This window comes from Phalangium opilio, unplaced genomic scaffold (genome assembly GCF_054372755.1).
Source record: "Phalangium opilio isolate 3A_F unplaced genomic scaffold, DU_Popi_V2 ptg000344l_1, whole genome shotgun sequence".
NCBI lineage: Eukaryota > Metazoa > Arthropoda > Arachnida > Opiliones > Phalangiidae > Phalangium > Phalangium opilio.
In genome coordinates this window covers 3,124,110-3,143,138 of record NW_028324227.1, presented here as the reverse complement: position 1 = coordinate 3,143,138, position 19,029 = coordinate 3,124,110, and the positions used below count along the sequence as shown (strand labels likewise).

At 37.4% G+C, this 19,029-nt stretch overlaps 1 protein-coding gene across 2 annotated transcripts in view; it reads right to left on the bottom strand.

Annotated features, from left to right (window-relative positions):
• The window catches only part of LOC149610097 (semaphorin-2A-like), a 115,435-nt gene that overhangs the window by 57,163 nt on the left and 39,243 nt on the right, over nt 1-19,029 (bottom strand). For both annotated transcript variants that reach the window (XM_089860162.1, XM_089860161.1), the window contains one exon: nt 12,540-12,627. In XM_089860162.1, the coding sequence (XP_089716288.1) occupies nt 12,540-12,627 (88 nt within the window). The remainder of the gene's footprint in view (nt 1-12,539; nt 12,628-19,029) is intronic.

The following is a 19,029-nucleotide window of genomic DNA, read 5'->3' as shown; positions in this document are numbered from 1 at the left end:
CCACTAACTAGCGCCAAAAATATCCACGGCCAATTTTTGCACAAGAACAGTGGCATTATATTTATTTCCTTACACATTTTCGTTTAGTTTAGCTAAGTATAATCTTTGAAATTCCATCCTTAAAAAAGCGCTTAATCGACTGAGCACTTGGTTGGTTCACACACAAAGTTTTAAATACTTGATCTCTCATTGAGCCCCATTATCAACTTCTGATAAGAGACATTAAGATCATTAATTAGAACTCCAGTCTATCGGGTAAATTTAAAGGATGTCGTCGAAACTACGGTTGTTATTATTATTAGAGGGGTTGGCAACCGGGCGTATACTCCATCTCAACACCCACTTTATTAACTGTTCCCAAAGCACCCATTATCTTGGTGCCATGGATGAGCTAGCTTTCTCTCTCTCTTTTCTAGGTAGGGCTCGTTTTATTGTTTTTGGGTCCGTTGTCGAAGCCCCATTCCGAATGACAAAAGCCTTTTGACGACGTTTAAACTAGATGATTAAAATAGCTGCCTGAACCCATTGTTAATGCACTCGGCAGTATAATATCGGAATCAGGTTGAAACTACAGCGAGTGTAAAAGGTAGGCTTCCTTTTATCTTCTCTTTAAAAAGGTGCACGAGATAAGGTAAGGCACACGCTGACGTTTCCACTTGATTCTGATTGTCTATTCAAAGAGCGACAGACATAGAAAGACAATACTGACGTACCAGCATTTCAGAAGGCGCCCTCTAAAGTCGTTAAAACATAAAATTCGAATTTCCGTTTACTCGGCACTAGTTTAACCATGCAACGCTGTTCCGGAATTTTGAAACATTTCCTTTCTCTCTCTCTCTAAGGGAAGAGATTGGGATGGTACGCGTTTTCCAATTTACACCAATGGCTTTTCCAAATAATTAGAAAACAGAGATTGTGTATAGTCTAGACTATAACCCTCCCCTTCCACCCCATTCCTGTTATATGCATGGGTGAAAACAAATAAATGGGGTTTACCCGTAAACCTTAAACGAAATAGCGATTAAAATTTTGATTGGAAATTATTTTTAATGATTTTACTCGAGGTTCCAAATTGACAATATAGGATAACAGAGCTGCAAGAGGGAGAGAGAGAGCGTGAAATGTAAATCACGCCCATTTAGGTGGAATTCGAAACTTCAGACGCATTTGGTGCGCTGCATGTCGGTACAGTACATCCTGAACTGAAGATGACTTACAGTTTTGCAGGCATTCAGTGCTGATTGGCTGCAAAGCATCTGGAGACAACACTTGTGGTTGTTGATACACTCGTTTTCGCGACAAACTGCAGAATAATAAGAAATGGTGGGAAAGCTGTTTTGGAATGAACCCTTGTGATTGCTAACAATAATTGTAAGTTACATATTATCAATATGTTCAATAAGTATGACAATTCCTAAGTTCCTATGCTTCGTAAAACTAGAGACTTGTTAAGAGCTAGTTCCAGAACGACGCGAGAATTGACTACTCTCGATTTTGCAGTCCATCTTCCTATTTAGTCTGTACTTAGCCTTTGACAGCGCCAAAACTATGCGTCGCTTTACGAGAATCTATGACGTTTCACCTACGTCGCATCTTGAAAAGCTCTCAGCAACTAGTGACAAACTTATGGAACATATTTTATGAGCTTCTGATATTATCAACGCACCATCACGTAGAAGAAGCCCTGCATGGACAAAGATTTCAATTCGAGTATAGATCAGTTTACTCAAATCCCGCTCTACGTTTTTTACTGGGAATATAAAATAATCAGGGAGATGGTCGAGGATCTTGTTTTTCTTTAATCCTCCACCGAGAGTATTAGAGACAAGTCTGGCGTTAAGCGGATCAAGAGATGAAAAGGCTTATCCTCGGTCATCCCGAAACTTTCTCCTTTGCTTATAGCGTCTACGAATACAAAACCAGTAGACCCGAAAGCTGGAAGACTGAGATAAGGGGTAGCTTATATACATTGGCCCCTGAATAACCTAGGCCTTTATCAATTTTGCTTCTAGATTATCGGATAACGTATAAATAGTCCGCAAAACTAATCGGGTTAAAAGGGATCTCCTGTATTTCAAAGAGAGGGGGGAATTAGAGGAATTTTAAAAACGGTTTTAATACTACCAGGGTTTAAATGACTAAAAAAAAATAAGAGTAATAGGGTATGGGTTACATCAGTTTTAAAATTTCAAATGAAGCGTTTGGGTTGAATAGTTAGGTTACAGTAGAAGTTCATAACTGAAAGAACGAGATGTGGTGGAAAAACTAACATAAAATGAAAACCATTAAAATTACAAAAAATCGTAAGATTAGAAGTAATGCATTATTTACCATGAAGACCCACTAAACTCCTTAGTTTTCAGCAATCATAAATTAGGCTAAAGCAGTCATGCCAATACAATATAACCACTGCCTCCTTTAGTAAAGGAGGCAGTGATATAACAACACCACGTGTACACCTTGTCTTTCGGGCGTTTCAAGGGATTTCTCTAGAATTTCTCACGCCCCTATAGCTATAGTTTGTTTCTTAAAACATTCCAGTTACGTAAAAAGAAAAATATAACTAAAATAGCTGTTAAAGCTACGTTATTTTTTTATAAGAAAATATATACTTTTCAGATAACGAAAACGAAACTAGTATTATCCTCCCAAGCGGGGTTATTTCATTTCCAACTGAGTGTCAAGGGATTCTGCACTGGGAGTTAAGTTTCCCGCCTTCACTTTCATCGCACAGCCAAAACTTGAGTGAACTGCTGGGCAGCGTTTCAAAAAGAAAAACCACAAACTTGAAGGAATAGTTTTAAGATAAGACGGTCTATACATACCAGTCCCGAAGTACACGTACGCGTTTGAGAGAGCTTCATATTTAGTCTTAAACGATATAATAAAAAAAGTTTTTCCTTTTTTCTCTAGATCTACTACTCCCAACTCTTTCTTTATATTTTTTTATATATATAAAAGAGGTTTTTATAGGGAACCACAGTTATGTTAGAACGCCTAGTCTAGCTTAAAGGTTTGAATCTAACCTAACGCCCCGTAGAGATCTTCTTCTGTGGGGCTTCCAACTTGGTTAACGATAGAAAAAGGGGAGGGAAGGAGTAAAGGCTGCGAGCAGTCCTCGCGGAAGCAATTCGATTTGTCCGAAAAAATACACAAGGGGACTGAGAAAATACAACTCATTCTACTGTACTACTCCCTCTCTCTAACCTTCTCCTCCTCCCATCTCGGTATATGAGAAAAGTACACTACAAAGGGGTTTTCTTCAGAAGGAAAAGAAGACAGATAAAGAAAACCTATCTAACGAAACGAAAAGAAAAAGAAGAGTAAAAAAACGGGCTCTTCCCAAGCTTATAGTTGGCGATTCTCTCTCTCCTTTTACGTATTTCATCTTCTTGAAGCTACGGTTTTCCTCAAGCTCTCGCAAGACTAATCCTGTTTTAACGTTGTACGTGAAGTGCTCTTAAAAACTATGATATATCAGTTCGCCAACTAACTATACCTTATTGACAATACCTTATGTTAATAATGTAGAGGAATTAAGGTTCAGACGTGTATTTTTTCAGTGTAGGCCTTGCCTATCCAAAGTTGGGTGTAATGCTATTCCTATGGAGGGTATGTTTATGCACATTTTGCTTAATTGCTCGGTCCCTGTTTACTCGATCCCCAAGTTTTTAGTATGGTTGGATGGGGGCAGATAGGACTATAACATACTCTAAGGACATCACGGTATCTCTAGTAGAACCGGAGTTGTGAGCCTACAAAATTGGGTGTAATGCTATTCCTATTGAGGGTATGTTTATGCACATCCTGTATGAAGTACAAATTTTTAAGATGACAAGCGATTGATTCAAAATTATCTTTCTAATTAACACAAAATAACGGATCCCATGGATGTTTTGACCTATATTGTACGCTCAATATGTTGCTAAGAATTCTTAGACCTTCACAAACAGTCAAGTATTTGATTAATTAATTAACTACTGTCAAATTTAGCGTTGTCCAATGTCGGCCATATGTGTTATAAGGGAACTATACAAAAGCGATTCACCCAAGTTAAATCAAATCCGAGTCTGATCTAATTAATCTAGTTAAATAATGCAAGGAGAAGCTGTAAGCAATTAACGTCAATACCTCCTTTTCAACCTTCTGAATTTAATTAATGAACAAAGTATGGAAACATACGCTGCATGCGAATGTCAGGGAGCCTAGCCAAAATTATAAAATAATTTCTAGGAAAAATAGGAATCATAGGATTTGCTAGGATAAAAAAAAAACACCTTTCATGAAATTATAGGATAAAATATCAGAGCTTCAAAAATATAGAATTTCATAGGAATTATAGGACTTCTGGGGCTCCCTTGATTGGTCATCAAACTTGACCACATGGGTGGAACCTTTTCGTCCCTGACCCAGTTGTTTCAAATAGAAGTACCCTTTTTACCCCCCCCCCCTCAAAAAAGTGAAACATCTTTCTACGAAGAAAAGAAGCGTTATATGGATAATATACATCCATATCGGGATATCGGGAGTTGCTAAAGAAATCGAAGACAGAGCTGATGCAGGGAAGAGGTGGAGAAGGAGTAGTGTTTGAAATTCGTATAAAAACACGCTTCTTACACAACGACCCGATATACTCTCACGAGAGAGAGAGAAGAAGAAGAAATCTGACTTTCTTTCGATATAGTATATACGCATTTTTTTAAACAAAATATGAGAGCTTCGCGTCTGGAGCCACCACTTCTATTTTTCGCACTGGTTTCTTTTTCTTTTTTTTTCGGGGGCGTTCGCTCCGATTTTTATGAATATAAAAACAGGGTCTAAACTCGCGTTTCGCGGCCGTAAAAAAATAGGAAAGAAGAATAAGGAAAAAAATGTAGCACCCCTGAGAGTAGTGTCGAAAAAATATTGAGGGAAAAATATGACCCTGCCCTGGAATAAACAAAAGAAAGTAAAAGTACATGTATGGAAAATGGATATATATATATTTCTTTAGTTTTTCTTTAAAATAGGCAAAAAAGAAAAGATAGAATTTTTTGGGGTTCTAAAGAGAGATTGAAATAGAAGATGTAACGCCTTCCCTAAACTAGAATTAAAACTGTATTTTTGTTCACTCCACTTGTTTATTTACGAAAAACTAGTCCTACACGATGCTGCAATGAAATTCTAGCTGTTTTAGTGAATCTAAACTAAGTTACAGCTCAGATGAATAAACACTAATAGCACAGCTTGAAAGTCTTTACATAAAAAACATTCACTATAAGTAAACAGTAAATTCGAACCATGAAAACCCATAACTTATGCTTCTATGAAAAAAAAGGTCTGAGGAAAACCATAAATTTAATTATAGTGACCTAGCAGATTGTGGATCACCAGATTCAACAACATTAAACTTCAAATATTATTATGAAAGGATTGAAAAAGATACCTTATTTATCTTTGCTTTCAAACATTCACAAACATTTTACCGCACCTTTAAAATCCGAAAAAGCTGTTATTTTTCCACTTTACCTTTTCTTATGAATTTGAGTGTGAGGAGGATTGGAGGGGGGAAGGGGGTAAGGGCTGGCACTTTGGGATCTATAAATATTTTCGTGCCTAGATTTGGGCTGCGCCTAGCTCTCCTTTGGCTCCCATCCTTCCGTTTCTAACGGCTTAAACAGGAAGTCTAACCTCGAATCTCGCGGGCGATACAACCCCTACACATCGTACCTTTACAGTCAATACATATAAAGTTTATGTATGTATATACATTTCTCCGAGTATTTCTAAGCTCTTGGAAAAGATTGGGATGGGGAGAAAAAAAGTGTGTGTGTGGAGAAAAGCTTGACGTTTTTATTGATTTATAGTTGCTCCCCTATACGTCACGGTGGTACGTGGTGGTATGACTTGAGTTTTGACGAAGGATGTAGGAAGGTGCTGGAAGGGATGCGAGAGAGAGAGAGAGGTGTAGTGTTAGAGAAAGATGTTTCTAACCCCGGCCTTTACTATCGCTCTGAGACTAAGGGCTGGAAAGAAGAAAAAAAAAATCTCGAAACCTAGACGGGAAATAAGGATATCACTTTTACACACACGAGGATTTTCCTTTTGGGGTGTTTTAACACGTTTGAGATTGAACCAGAGAATGTATCACCAGCATTGTTAACAAGAAGACAAGCTACTTTAACACCCTTGTTTCACTCTTCTCCAACATTACCATCAAGTACATAAAGGAGAAGATGCAACCAAGGACAAAAACATCAACAGAACTAAGTTTAGGGGTAAAATTACTAAACTGCCTCAAAATATTAAGAGATTATAAACTAGATGGGAAGCTCAAGTTTCGCATTGTGCATGCATGGTGACTCACTACCTCCCTATTCGGTCTAATCCTAGCGCACAGAAACTTTGGTGCATGACGTGAACTACGCCCCACTATTCATCTACTTCTCAAAATATGGTATAACCAACTTCAAAGCCAAAGAATATCACATACGGGACCAAAAAAAAAAAAGCTCAGAAAGATCCTCTTAACCCTGCAGCCCTATTAGGACATCCGCATCCCTCAATTTATCCAAGAAGGATGGAGCTGGCTGGTACTTTAACAAGAAAAAGAAGTATGAAATATCCCTCACGCCCTCACTCCATCCCATCTCCATCTTCTCGCTCTTTCTCTCTCTCAAACTCGGATCATTGCTTCTAAGGGAGGTGTAGAATTGCATTTCTAAAAAGAGTCGGTCGAGAGGAGTGGTTGGTACGAGCCAGAATGGAATGGAGAGTTTTTCTTATATACTGTTGACACGAGAACCCGGGAAAGGAGGACCGAGATCGGTTTACGGGGATGAACCTTCAACCGGCGGAGGAGACCCACTGGACAAGGACATGCAAGAGCTTTGAACGAGGTAAGTCAGGTTCTACGAAGGGCGCGAGTGACGACTAAAAGGGATCTCGTATCGAACCCTCCTCCTCTCTAAACCAAGAATGTAGAAAAAAGAAACGAAAGAGCGTACCATGTAGCGGAAGTCAATCATTTAAAGTAAAACACTTCCTCAACACTTACGCATATCAGAAGTTCATAAGATATGTTTCATACGTTTGACACTGGTTACAAACTGGAGCTTGTCATGAAGTGACGTAGGTGAAACTTCATAGATTCTGGTGAGGCGTTGTCAAAGGCTTAGTACAGACAAGATAGGAAGATGGACTGCAAAATTAACCGAGTGTAGTCGATTCTCGCGTCGTCCTCGAACTAGCATTACGAATGGTATATGTGGTGTCATACTTATGGAACATATCCTATAAACCTATGGTCATGTGTATGAGACATGACTGCAAATCGAGTCAATTGCGTTTTTAAATAGAGGAGGGCATATTGAAATTGTAATTTTGTAAGCATGAAAAGAGAATTGATAGACACGGTACAAGAAGTGTTTTATTTCAGGTGATGAACCTTTAGTCGAAGATATATATTAAACCAATATTTATTCAATGCGACCAGAAGGGATTTTACCAAACGCTATTTCGGAATAAATAAAACCTTAGGATGGACCGTGAAACGTAACTCTTTTCAAAACATTTAGTTTACCTATATAGGGGATATACATCCTAAAAGATCGGTGTATTAAGTCCAACTCTCTTTTAGCCGCGAAAGCTATAGCTGTCAAAGTGATAAACTCTCAAGAGTAAACACTGATTTTATAAAGTCACTCGGATTTTTATATAATATATATCGCTAATATACCGTCTATTTCGGGAGAGGATCGACCAAGGCTTACGGTAAAGCTTGTTTCACATCATAGCACGCAGTTTTGCGAACTTCAAAGGCAATCCCCAATACGCCTATAACGTCAATGAGGCGATCAGGTAGGTTTTCGAATCAAACTTGTACGATTTCTTACATTGAAATGTATACTTTATATTTCCCTAAAGTCATCTAATTTTGTTAATGGGGTTAAATTAGGTATAGAATAACCGCTGTATTTATCTATTCAGAAATATTTCGATATTTACTCGGTCTTTGGGGGACTGAAAATATACCTTAATGTTACAATATTAAATTAGTATTCCATATATATAATTTTCCGATTTAATACACGTTGGTATCAGCCTCAGGAAGAGGGCTATGCTATATTTTCCGATTTAACGACGACCTATGAAATCGAACAAGATTTATTAAAATTCACTAACACGCGCAGTAGAGCTCATTAATATGCTTTTAAACTACAGCTTGAAGGGTAATAAACATATAAAGGTTGCTTAAATATCGGTTAATATACATTTTATAGTAAAATGTATAAATTGAAATATATCTAAAGTCGTTTTAAACCCAAAAATAAGGGATTTGTAGCGCAATAGAAACGTCTTTAGAGTTGTTCACAACTATGTACACATTCGTCTTCAGAAAGAAGTCAATAGACTATGATTTAACTCCGAAATTCTATTAAACTTTTTCGACCATATTTATATTTATTCAAAATTAAGGAATACCTTTTCGTAATTAACATATTGTGAAAATAAGTCAATTGAAAACGATATTCAAACCTCATAAATATTATATTAAACCTCATAAATTTTGATACAATTTCCTAAAGAATATAAATAAGAAATTGCTACCTTCATATACACTTGAAAAAAAACTGACCAAAAGAAAAAAAAGGCAAATCATATGGAATGAAAATTCGATATATATTTCTTCCCAAATATATTTCGATATAAAAATAAATATTTTTTGCGGGATCAATAAAACGGATTGGGAATTTTCTTATTTCTTGTACATATCCAGGAGAAGAAGGGGTTGAAGGGTGGGGGTGGGGGTTCGAAATAAGTAAGCATACATGATGGAAAAGAAGGAAATAAGATTTATAGGCCCATTATAAAAATAGCTGGGTGCATACTTAGCGCGCTCTTTATAGCTTAGATTCCTAGCTACACTACGTTTTTCCAAAACGCCACGCTAAAAAAAGAGAGCAAAGTAAAGACTCTCGGAAACCGAGTCGCTAAGCCTACGAAATCGACTGACGAATGCGCCTAGACCGAGGTGTCGGGTACTTGCCTAAATCCCTTACGTCCGGAATATATTTTACTCAATCCTTTCAAGATAAATGCGAGAATGAAGCTTGCGCATGACTTAATCCAGGGTTCAGACGAAATTATAATATTGAAAATCCCTGACTTTATTTCCAGCTTATCCCTGATCAACTTTTGTCAATATCCCTAACCAAATTTTGGCCAATATCCCTAACCAAATTTTGGCCAATATCCCTAACCAAATTTTGACCAATATCCCTAACCAAATTTTGGCCAATATCCCTAACAAAATCTTGGCCAATATCCCTAACCAAATTTTGGCCAATATCCCTAACAAAATCTTGGCCAATATCCCTAACCAAATTTTGCCAATATCCCTAACCAAATTTTGCCCAATATCCCTAACCAAATTTTGCCAATATCCCTAACCAAATTTTGCCCAATATCCCTAACCAAATTTTGCCCAATATCCCTAACCAAATTTCGCCCAATATCCCTAACCAAATTTTGCCAATATCCCTAACCAAATTTTGCCCAATATCCCTAACTAAATTTTGCCAATATCCCCAACCAAATTTTGCCAATATCCCGGAGCCCACTTCATCACACCTGGCCCATATTTATAATTACTCGAAGCATGCATGGTTTGATAAATCAAACGAAACCCCTAACTTATCCCGGACGTTTTAGAAAACTAATTTAAATCCCTGACTTTTTTGCCCTAGTTTCCCAAATCCCTAACTTATCCAGGTTCCGTACTAACACTGCTTAGTCACAAACATATTACTTCCAACTTAAACGCACTCTAAAATTCAATACACTAAAAAAAATATTTTTCACATTAAAACTGCAATTTTCCATTTAGAAATGTCATCCTTTAAATCCATAAATATTAATAAACATAAAAATTAATAATAATAAAAAAGATCTTAAAATATATAAACGTAAGTGTCTGGTCCCTTGGTACGAAGTCCAGGCCTTAGCTTTTGGCTCAAAAGAAATAAAAAAAAAAGGAATGTAAGAAAAGAGGAAGGGAAAAATCTTATAAGTCTATTTTTTAAGAAGCTAACGTTATACGAGGCATAAATCACTTTTGGAAATCCAAGGAGCTCTCCTAGAGAAAGAGGGGGTAAAAATAAAAGCGCCCCCTTTTTCTGTTGGAGAGTGCATGGGCCTTTAGAAGGGTTAGCCCTAACCTCCGTTACTCCCGGTATTCATCATCTAAATTGCAACTTCTCGGATAATCTAGGCCGAGAACTCCCCGCCGTCTTACCTTAATAATTCTAGATATAATTTATGCCCTCTTAAAACATTAACGTTTTTACTTAAAAAAGGTTCTCTAAAGTCAGCCAGGGTGGTCTTTCTTTTATTAGACAAATGAAATATATTCGCTCTTCATTTCATTGGGTTGCGGGGTAAGAAGACGTATACCCATAATGCATTTAGCTCTTAGTGGATAAGCTTTTTGGTTAAGCTTAATTTATTCCCATTGAGCTGGCTCAGAAACCTATATTTTTGGAAACAATTTGGGAAATCTTTTATACGCGTTCCTATGTATCAGCCCTTCGCGATTAAATTTTTTGACATTATGTACCGCGGACAAAGGACAGAAAAGTGATTTAAAAAAAAAAGAAATCACTTGAGAAAATTCCATTTTCAGAAAATTTCAGTTCATTTCCTGATTTCCCAATTTCCAGGCTGGTATTGTGTTCAAATCCTTAAGCTGATGGAAAACGATAATATGGTGCTGCAGAAGGAATAGCTTTTAATCCGGATGTATAGATGGGAAAACCAACCGCATACATCCCCCCTCAAGAACCCTTGGATAGATGATTACAATTCCATTCAACGCGCGTGCATACAGCATCCCTCCCTTATAAAAATCCGGGCGTAGAATTCTTGGAAATCTTCAAGATCTTTTTCATTCCTCTTTACTTACATCCTCCCATTTTTCCCCATTTGTAGAATGCATATAGAGGCGATGGGGCGGCAACAACATTTTATCTTTAAGCCTTTTTTTTTGCATTTTAACCTAGCGTGGTCTTAACGGCCCAATGTTAATGAAAAAGGCGGAATAAAACCCTCAAATGAGACGAACAGAAACTAGCTTTTCCAGAGAACGAACGAAAAAGAAAAAACATCACAAAAGGATTACGAATAATACGATGTCTTTGGTAGTTTTTGGTACCCGCATGATGGAAATGAAAAAAAGACCTTGGGACCAGAGGGTTCTTATTTTAAAAGTGGCCAGGGTTTAGGAACAGGACCCTTTTCAAGATAGATGACACAATCTGCTCGAAATGAGCCTTGGATCTGTTCCAAAAATGATGCCCTAGCCTCCACCACTCCTTGGAAAAGACCACGTTAAGTCTTTGGACAGGAAGCTAGGGTTCCCTATACGGGAAACTGCAGCCGGAATTAGGTGCACTCGGTTTCCCTAAAGTCGTTTTACATGTCGCCCTTTATTAGTTCGCAGTCCTTACGTATAACAACTCTATTTACTCGTAGCTAATTAACCGCGTGTTTAAGAATTTAATCAATTGGAATTTCGCTTACAGTAAAAAAACTGGACAGTAGGAAAAAATGTGCCTTAGACACAAAACAAAGCCAATTAAAATTACAACACGCTCTATTCGAGCATTCAACAGCTACTCACTCATCTGTGTCTAAAATTATCACGCATTTAACCTAGATTAATAAGATTGGTTTTCACTTGTAACGCATTGAATATAAGTTAATTCGACAAACTTCTCGTACGTGGGCTGACATTCATTGTGGCACATTTTAGAACACAGATATAAATTAACTATACTCGAATCGAAGCTGAGTAACGAGTACACAAAGTTACCAAATTAGAAGGATTGATACCATTTACACTGCTGGAGGAAAGGCTACTACAAAGTTCAGGCTTACCAATTAGCATGGTCACACAAATAGTATCAATTCTCCTAGTTTGAAAACTACGAATAGTTCGGTAGAATAAATCATTTATTATTATTAATTATTATTTTCTTGATAAAAATTCAGGTTGCAACAATTTAAAACAGTGTAAGGTTAAGTTACGGTTAGCCTTAAACCAACACAAATCTGAATCGATCCCCTCGTTAAAATACCATAACTTTATGGTATAAATCACACCGACGCCATGAACATTTAGTTATATAATTAGTTAATATAATTTTGCTCCAATTAAGTGGAAAGTGAAACCAGTGTTTGACAAAGCCGCGTGCTTGGCATAGTACGAAGTTTCGATATTGTTACGTAAATCACCATTAAACACTAATGGGAAAGTCTATCGATTTTAAGAGAGATCGCCTTTCCACACAAATGATCGCGAGGATACGAAATTTAACGTATATTAACTTCCATCACCAAAGTTCTAATTAATGTTGGCCCAAGTATAGTATAATTAAGGTAGAAACCCTTTATATCTACGCATCCAAAGTTAAGTTCAGTTCAGTTTATAGTTTACCAAATAAGGCGTAACAGTAAGGTTAACGAACGACTATAGAGTAAATGAGGTCAAATGTACTCACATAGCACCGATGTAAATGATGTCTTTCTTGGAATCCACGTAGAATGTTCTGTAATATAATTTGCCGCAAGAAAATTCTCGAATGTGCTCTGTAACAAAAATAAACAAATTTTCTTTAGGTTACTTTAGAAGTATATAATACTTCTCTTCGAGAGAAGTGTACAACAGAAAGGGGTAATTACCAACATAATTTTACATTACTAAACCGAATCACATACGCGATAAATAGTTCCCTATTCATTAATTATTTGCCAAGGCGCATGCGCTTGTGGATTTTTGTCCCACGTCAAGACAATCAAGGTTTGTGGGTTGATTGCTGAGGATTTAGTACCAAACAGTTATAGAATTCACCCTGGCACGGTGCGATGCCCATCTGAAGCTTGATGAGCGGGAGAGCAAACAAAAATGGCTCCCTCGCCTGGGAAGAATCGTGTTACATAAATAAAGTATTAAGAGGATACAGAGTGTCATCCTTCTTCTATTATCCCCTTCTTGTTACATCCAGGTACCAAAAAATAAGTTTAGTATAGGTCTTATTATCATTATAGCTTTGAATTAAAAAAGGGTCAAATTTCGAAAGTTCTTAGAACACGTAATCCTAGGTTAAGTAAAAAAAAATTCATTAAAGGATTAAAGTAAAGGTAATATCCATTTGGAAAATTTCAGTTTTAAGTTATTAGGAAAATACGTTTTTGGTCTAATCTTGAAAAAGACAGACGTTAAGGATGAGGCGTTTTCTCTCATTTCTCTGGAGGAATTCTGAGATAAAAAAGCAACTACGCATTTTTCTTTTTTTCGCTATGAAGAGCAAAACCTATGAACGTAAGCGCAAAAGAAACAATGATTGAATTAAGGTATGAAGAAAAAGTGAGGAGGAAAAAGGAAGCTCTCAGATAAGATATAGAAAAAACCCTTTAATTTGGTTAAAGAGTTGGATGGGGCTATAGCAAAGAGAGAGAGAGAGAGAAATTGAGTACGGTTCAAATATTCTTTCAGATCCCCGGGCTCACTTCATCCTGGGATTGGAGTTTCAGGTGCATACTCCAATCCTCTACAAAAAAAAATATGGAGTTCAGCCTCTTACGTAAGAATAGAGTTTGACTTGAACAAATTGAATACCTCTCATATTAGAAGTCAATGAAAACTTAGACCTCCATTTTGGGAAAATAAAAATTTTTATCATAAAAAACAAAGAACTTCTTTAAATATTATACAGTATATTATAGATGTTATAAAATTATGGATTCCTTAGGAAAGTGGCCAATTTCCATACCTAAAACACTCAAATCATAACTCGAAAACAGTGTCCCTTAGTTTATGCCAAACTTATCAGAAACACCCTGCACATTAAAATACAAACTCCAAAACTTTTCAATAATAAAACTTTAAAATTAAATCCATGTTTATCCTTATATTCGATATATTCATTCAGTAAATACGACAAAATGTTTCTATACTCTATTATTATTTTTTAATCTAACTTTGATGGCTCAAAGTGATTAAAAAAGTCCAATAACAAGAGTAGGGGCTTTCCAACTTCATAGCGCAAACTTTCTGCTTCATATATTTTTGTCAAAAAAGTCCGAAGGCGAGACATTAGGGCGTTTAGGTCCTACTACTACTACTTAGTTGATAAAGTTTTGGAGGAGGACTTCCGTTTAATATGACTTCGATCTTTTTCTATATATTCCCCTAAGGGGACCAAAAAGCGACTCGAGAGAGAAGTTGAGACCGAAAACATCATCACTCAAGCTGAAAATTTCTACGCTGGGAGCAAATAATAATTTTCTCATCATTCCGGAGAGGTTTCAGAGAGCAATAGAGGAAAGAAGACGGGAGTTACAGACTTACACTTAGTGCAGCATGGAGGAAGAAGAAGATGAAGAAAAAAAAAGCTAAAGGAGGATATTTTCAGGAAAAATTTAATTCCGTAACACACCGCTAGAAGCGTGCCAAGAGCTAGATAATAAATCAAATTTTGTGTCAATAATACGACCGGGGGTTCTTCTTTTCAAAGGAAAAGAGCAGGTAACATAACATTATACCTTAAAAGAACGACTTTTTTCTAAATAGGAAAGGAATTAAATATTATAAAAAAATGATCTCTTATTACAAAATAATTTGCATTTAATTACTCTTAAAAACATGGTTTAGTGGCGTCTGCTAGCCAGAACCTCTTACCCCTTACCTCTATCAACCTGTGAGAATGCAACCAATGCCGTAGGGCTAAGAGGTTCGATTTAGCAGACGCCACTAAACAAATGGTGGATGGCGCAGTAGTCCTTGATTATTTTTAAGACTAATTAAATGCTAATTATTTTGTAATAAGATATAATTTATTTTTTTTAATATTTAATTCCTTTTATATTTAGGAAAAGGCCATTATTTTAAGGTATAATGTTATGTTAGCTGTACTTTTCCTTTAAGCAGATCCCACGCAGGATTGAGGAAATTTCCCCTACCATCTCTATGCAAATACCGAAAATAAGAAATCCGAGCTCATATAGAGATGAAATCAGATCAGGGAATAATCAAGAAATTTGGTCTAAAAAAAAAAGAATAAAATATACCAAAATTTTAAAATATCTTTCGAAGCATTGGGGATAAAATTTTGCTATACAGAATATTTTAGACTTCAACGACTCCCATTTGAATTCTCAAAGACCGTCTGCATTTGGCATCAAAAGGATTTCATAAAACTTAAAAAGTATTATACAGGGTGTTTTTGAAAGGTCCATCACAAATTAAGGAGCGTGATTATTGGACCAAACTGAGTGAAACGTATCAAAGAACATGGGGTCTACAACATTTAGTTTCGGAGATATGGCCCCCCAAACATTTGCCCCAAAAACGAAAAAATATCCCAAAATGTGGAGTAAGGGTTATTGCCATTACCCAACTTGTTTCGAAGTCATAGAGAATTTCAATAGCCTTGAATTTGAGAAACACTAATGTAACTTTAGATAGCAGAAGGGTATAAATGGGTAGAAGTACGCGTACGGCGGTAATGTTAAACTAATACCAAGTGTCATAGTGTTTTAACATTTCTCAGCACCCAGTAAAATGGTTGCGATTGAAGGTTGAGTTTGTTCATTACGTTAGTGTTTGATGTGTCACAGAGAAAACGCCATGATACGATCCCAATGTAAATGTATTTTTTATTAGTTCTTCATTCTTAATCTGTAACAAATAACTACTACAAGAATTGTTCAAAGTGTTCACCACCCGCGTTAAGGCAAACTTGAACACGCCTTACAAACGATTCCCTAACACGTTGCAAAATGCCTGGAGTATCGCGAATAGTTTGACAGGCATTAACGATTCGTCGACGAAGCTCTTCCACATCAGGTACTTCACTCTGATAAACTATGTCCTTCAAGTGGCCCCAAAGGTAGAAATCGCACGGGTTAAGGTCGGGTGATCGAGCAGGCCATTTCACGGGTCCACCTCGACCTATCCACCGAAAAGAGAACGTCGCGTTAAGGTGAGCTCGGACAGCGAGACTGAAATGTGGTGGTGCACCGTCATGCATGAACTACATTCTGCGCACCAAACCTAAGGGCACGTCGTCAAGTAATTCCGGTAAAACGTCTTGTAAGAATTGTAGGTACGCCTCACCGTTTAACCTGGGCTGTAGAAAATAAGATCCAATTAAATTGTCACCTACAATACCGCACCACACGTTTAAACTAAATTGTACTTGGTGAGATTTAACGAGCGTTGCGTGAGGGTTTCTTTGGGACCATTGATGCTTATTATGCAGGTTAATAATACCATCTTGCGAAAAATTAGCTTCGTCTGTGACTAACAGACTACGCGGGAAATCAATGGCGTTTATCAATGCGTCGTGGGTAGTCCGCGGAATTCAAACCTTGAACCTTTTGAAAATGGTAAGAATGAAACTGGTGACTTTTGAGGATTTTCCACACGAGCACGTGACCAACGCCTAATCGCTTACTCACCTGGCGGGTACTTGCTTCTGGTTCGTCCTCGAAAATAGTAAGGACTTCGTCTTCTACGGCCTCTGGGACTTCTTGCCCTCTAGGTTGAGGTCCACCATTTTACTGGGTGCTGAGAAATCTTAAAACACTATGACACTTGGCATTAGCTTTACATTACCGACGTACGCGTACTTCTACCCATTTATACCCTTCTGCTATCTAAAGTTACAGTAGTGTTTCTCAAATTCAAGGCTATTGAAATTGTCTATGACTTCGAAACAAGTTGGGTAATGGCAATAACCCTTACTCCACATTTTGGGATATTTTCTCGTTTTTGGGGCAAATGTTTGGGGGGCCATATCTCCGAAACTAAATGTTGTAGACCCCATGTTCTTTGGTACTTTCCGCTCAGTTTGGTCCCATAAACACGCCCCTTAATTTGTGATGGACTTTTCAGAAACACCCTGTATACATTCGTGAATTTCTGCACATGATTTTACGAGTATGGTTTATCCCTAGGGGGCACGAAAAGGCTAAAAATAGTATACCTTCTTTTACGGTTCTCCTGAATGACGGCGGTATATTTTAAAAATTTAAAATCTAGCTCGTTACGATCGAGTTCTAAAAACCCATATAAAATTTTATTTGAAAAGGCCCACAAAAATGGAAATAAAAATTGACCAAAAATCTCCAATCAATTATTTCATGCACGGGCAGAAAAACGATCCCGTACCCTTCAAAACTATGCAAAATATTCTAATTAAATGGAGGGAAAAGTTACGTAACCTGAAAAATCTCAAAAATTCTCTCCCAATACCGCAAATAACACCCCTGAAGTTTTTGCACACCGCAGCTCTCTCTCAGTCTCTGAGCAGTCGGGGTACTGGAAAGGTGATGGCGTATATACCATTTCCGCAATACCGATTCCTCCGTTACTTAACCGCGGGTTAGAATTTAATGTATCGACACGTTTCCATTCGATATAAGCGCTGGGGAAGGTAGGCAAAGGCGAGATAGGGTTATAAAGCAACGTAAGAGGAAGAGGTGAAGGAAAACCCACGAGGGGAAATTTGGCAGTCAAAATTATTCCGCTTGAGAACCTTGTCGCGAGTTAATCGGGATTGGTCATTACCGAATTTTCCGGCCATGGCATGCAAAGCCGTGTCGATTCTCCATCGGTAGAAACCAACCAACTGTCACGTTCCACGACTCAATCCTCCATACCCTTCTTTCCCCTCGGTCTAAATCGAATTTCTCGCCTGGCTTATCGCGTAGTAAGTATATAGGTCTAGGTGGAAGAGGATTCCGCAGGCTCCAAGTCACCTACCTATATTTCCCGAGATGCTCCTTCAATATCAAGAGACTCATTTTAACCGTTAACTACTTCGTAGTGAGCTATAAGGAGAATTAGGTCAAATTCGATGCTATAGAATTGTCCTCCATTTAAAGCGTCTATACTGAACAAGAATCAATTCAGTTCCTTCAAGAGTGTTTAACTGTAAATTTTTTAGGAGTCAGGTAGTTGTATATAGGGTTCTAAATCTCCATCCAAAAAAAAAAAAGGGTAAATTGTGAAAAATTCTCATAGATTGGAAAAATTAAACGTAGGTGAATTAGTGTAGGCTTTGAACCCATTTTCTAATTTTGAAGAATTAAAAAACAGAAAATGTATGGGCTCCAAACTTTGTTTAACCCTAAAATTACCTTAAACCTAACCCCATATAGGGCCTGATGGCTTCTCGAAATTGCCTATATATTTGTAAAAACCTTCCTACATATTCCTGAAATAATTCTAAACCATACTAAATTGGTATACAACCATAACATCAATTCGCGAGTATCTAGGTCTCTCCTGTCTCCATTGGACCGTCTTATTTCATTCGTACTGTATGGAAGAGAGACTTCCGGTTTCGCGGTTACTGCGGACTAAACCAGATCGGCGTGAAAGGGGGGTTAATCTTATTCAATCGCGCCTAGAAGTTTCTCCGACATCAAAGGAAGACACGGCAATTCCAATGAAATTTGCTATATAGTTAAAAAGGATTAAATTTGATCATAGCAACAAATCACATTAGTTCCATTGGACTCAGACGGTTAGTTTTCTTTCTATAAACAGATTCACGTGAACGAGAAGCGCGGTTACCTATCATAATCGCATAGAGTTTCAAAAACTCATCGACTTCGTTAGTTACTGAAAAAAGAAGGTAACGAAAAAGGAAGAATAGTTAAGTGTAAGCCGCTAGCGGAAGAACCGAAAACTTGAAGAGTATGCCCACTAGCTTTTACAGTGCACTTCTTTAAAGTGGAACAAGGACTTATATATAGGAACTGTGAAAGAAGTGCCCGCCCAGGGTGGTTGCTTGTCCCCCCTTCGTGCGAAGTACTCTGCAGAAAAGAAATTCCGCATTAATTTCCTAACGGATCCCTGAAAGCGTAAAATCTATAATTACGCACGATCGTCCTCGTCGTCTCTTCCCTTTTAAGTGCATGGTCGAATAAAGGATAAAAGGCCCTAGATACCCTCATATTTCACCATGGATAGATTTTTTT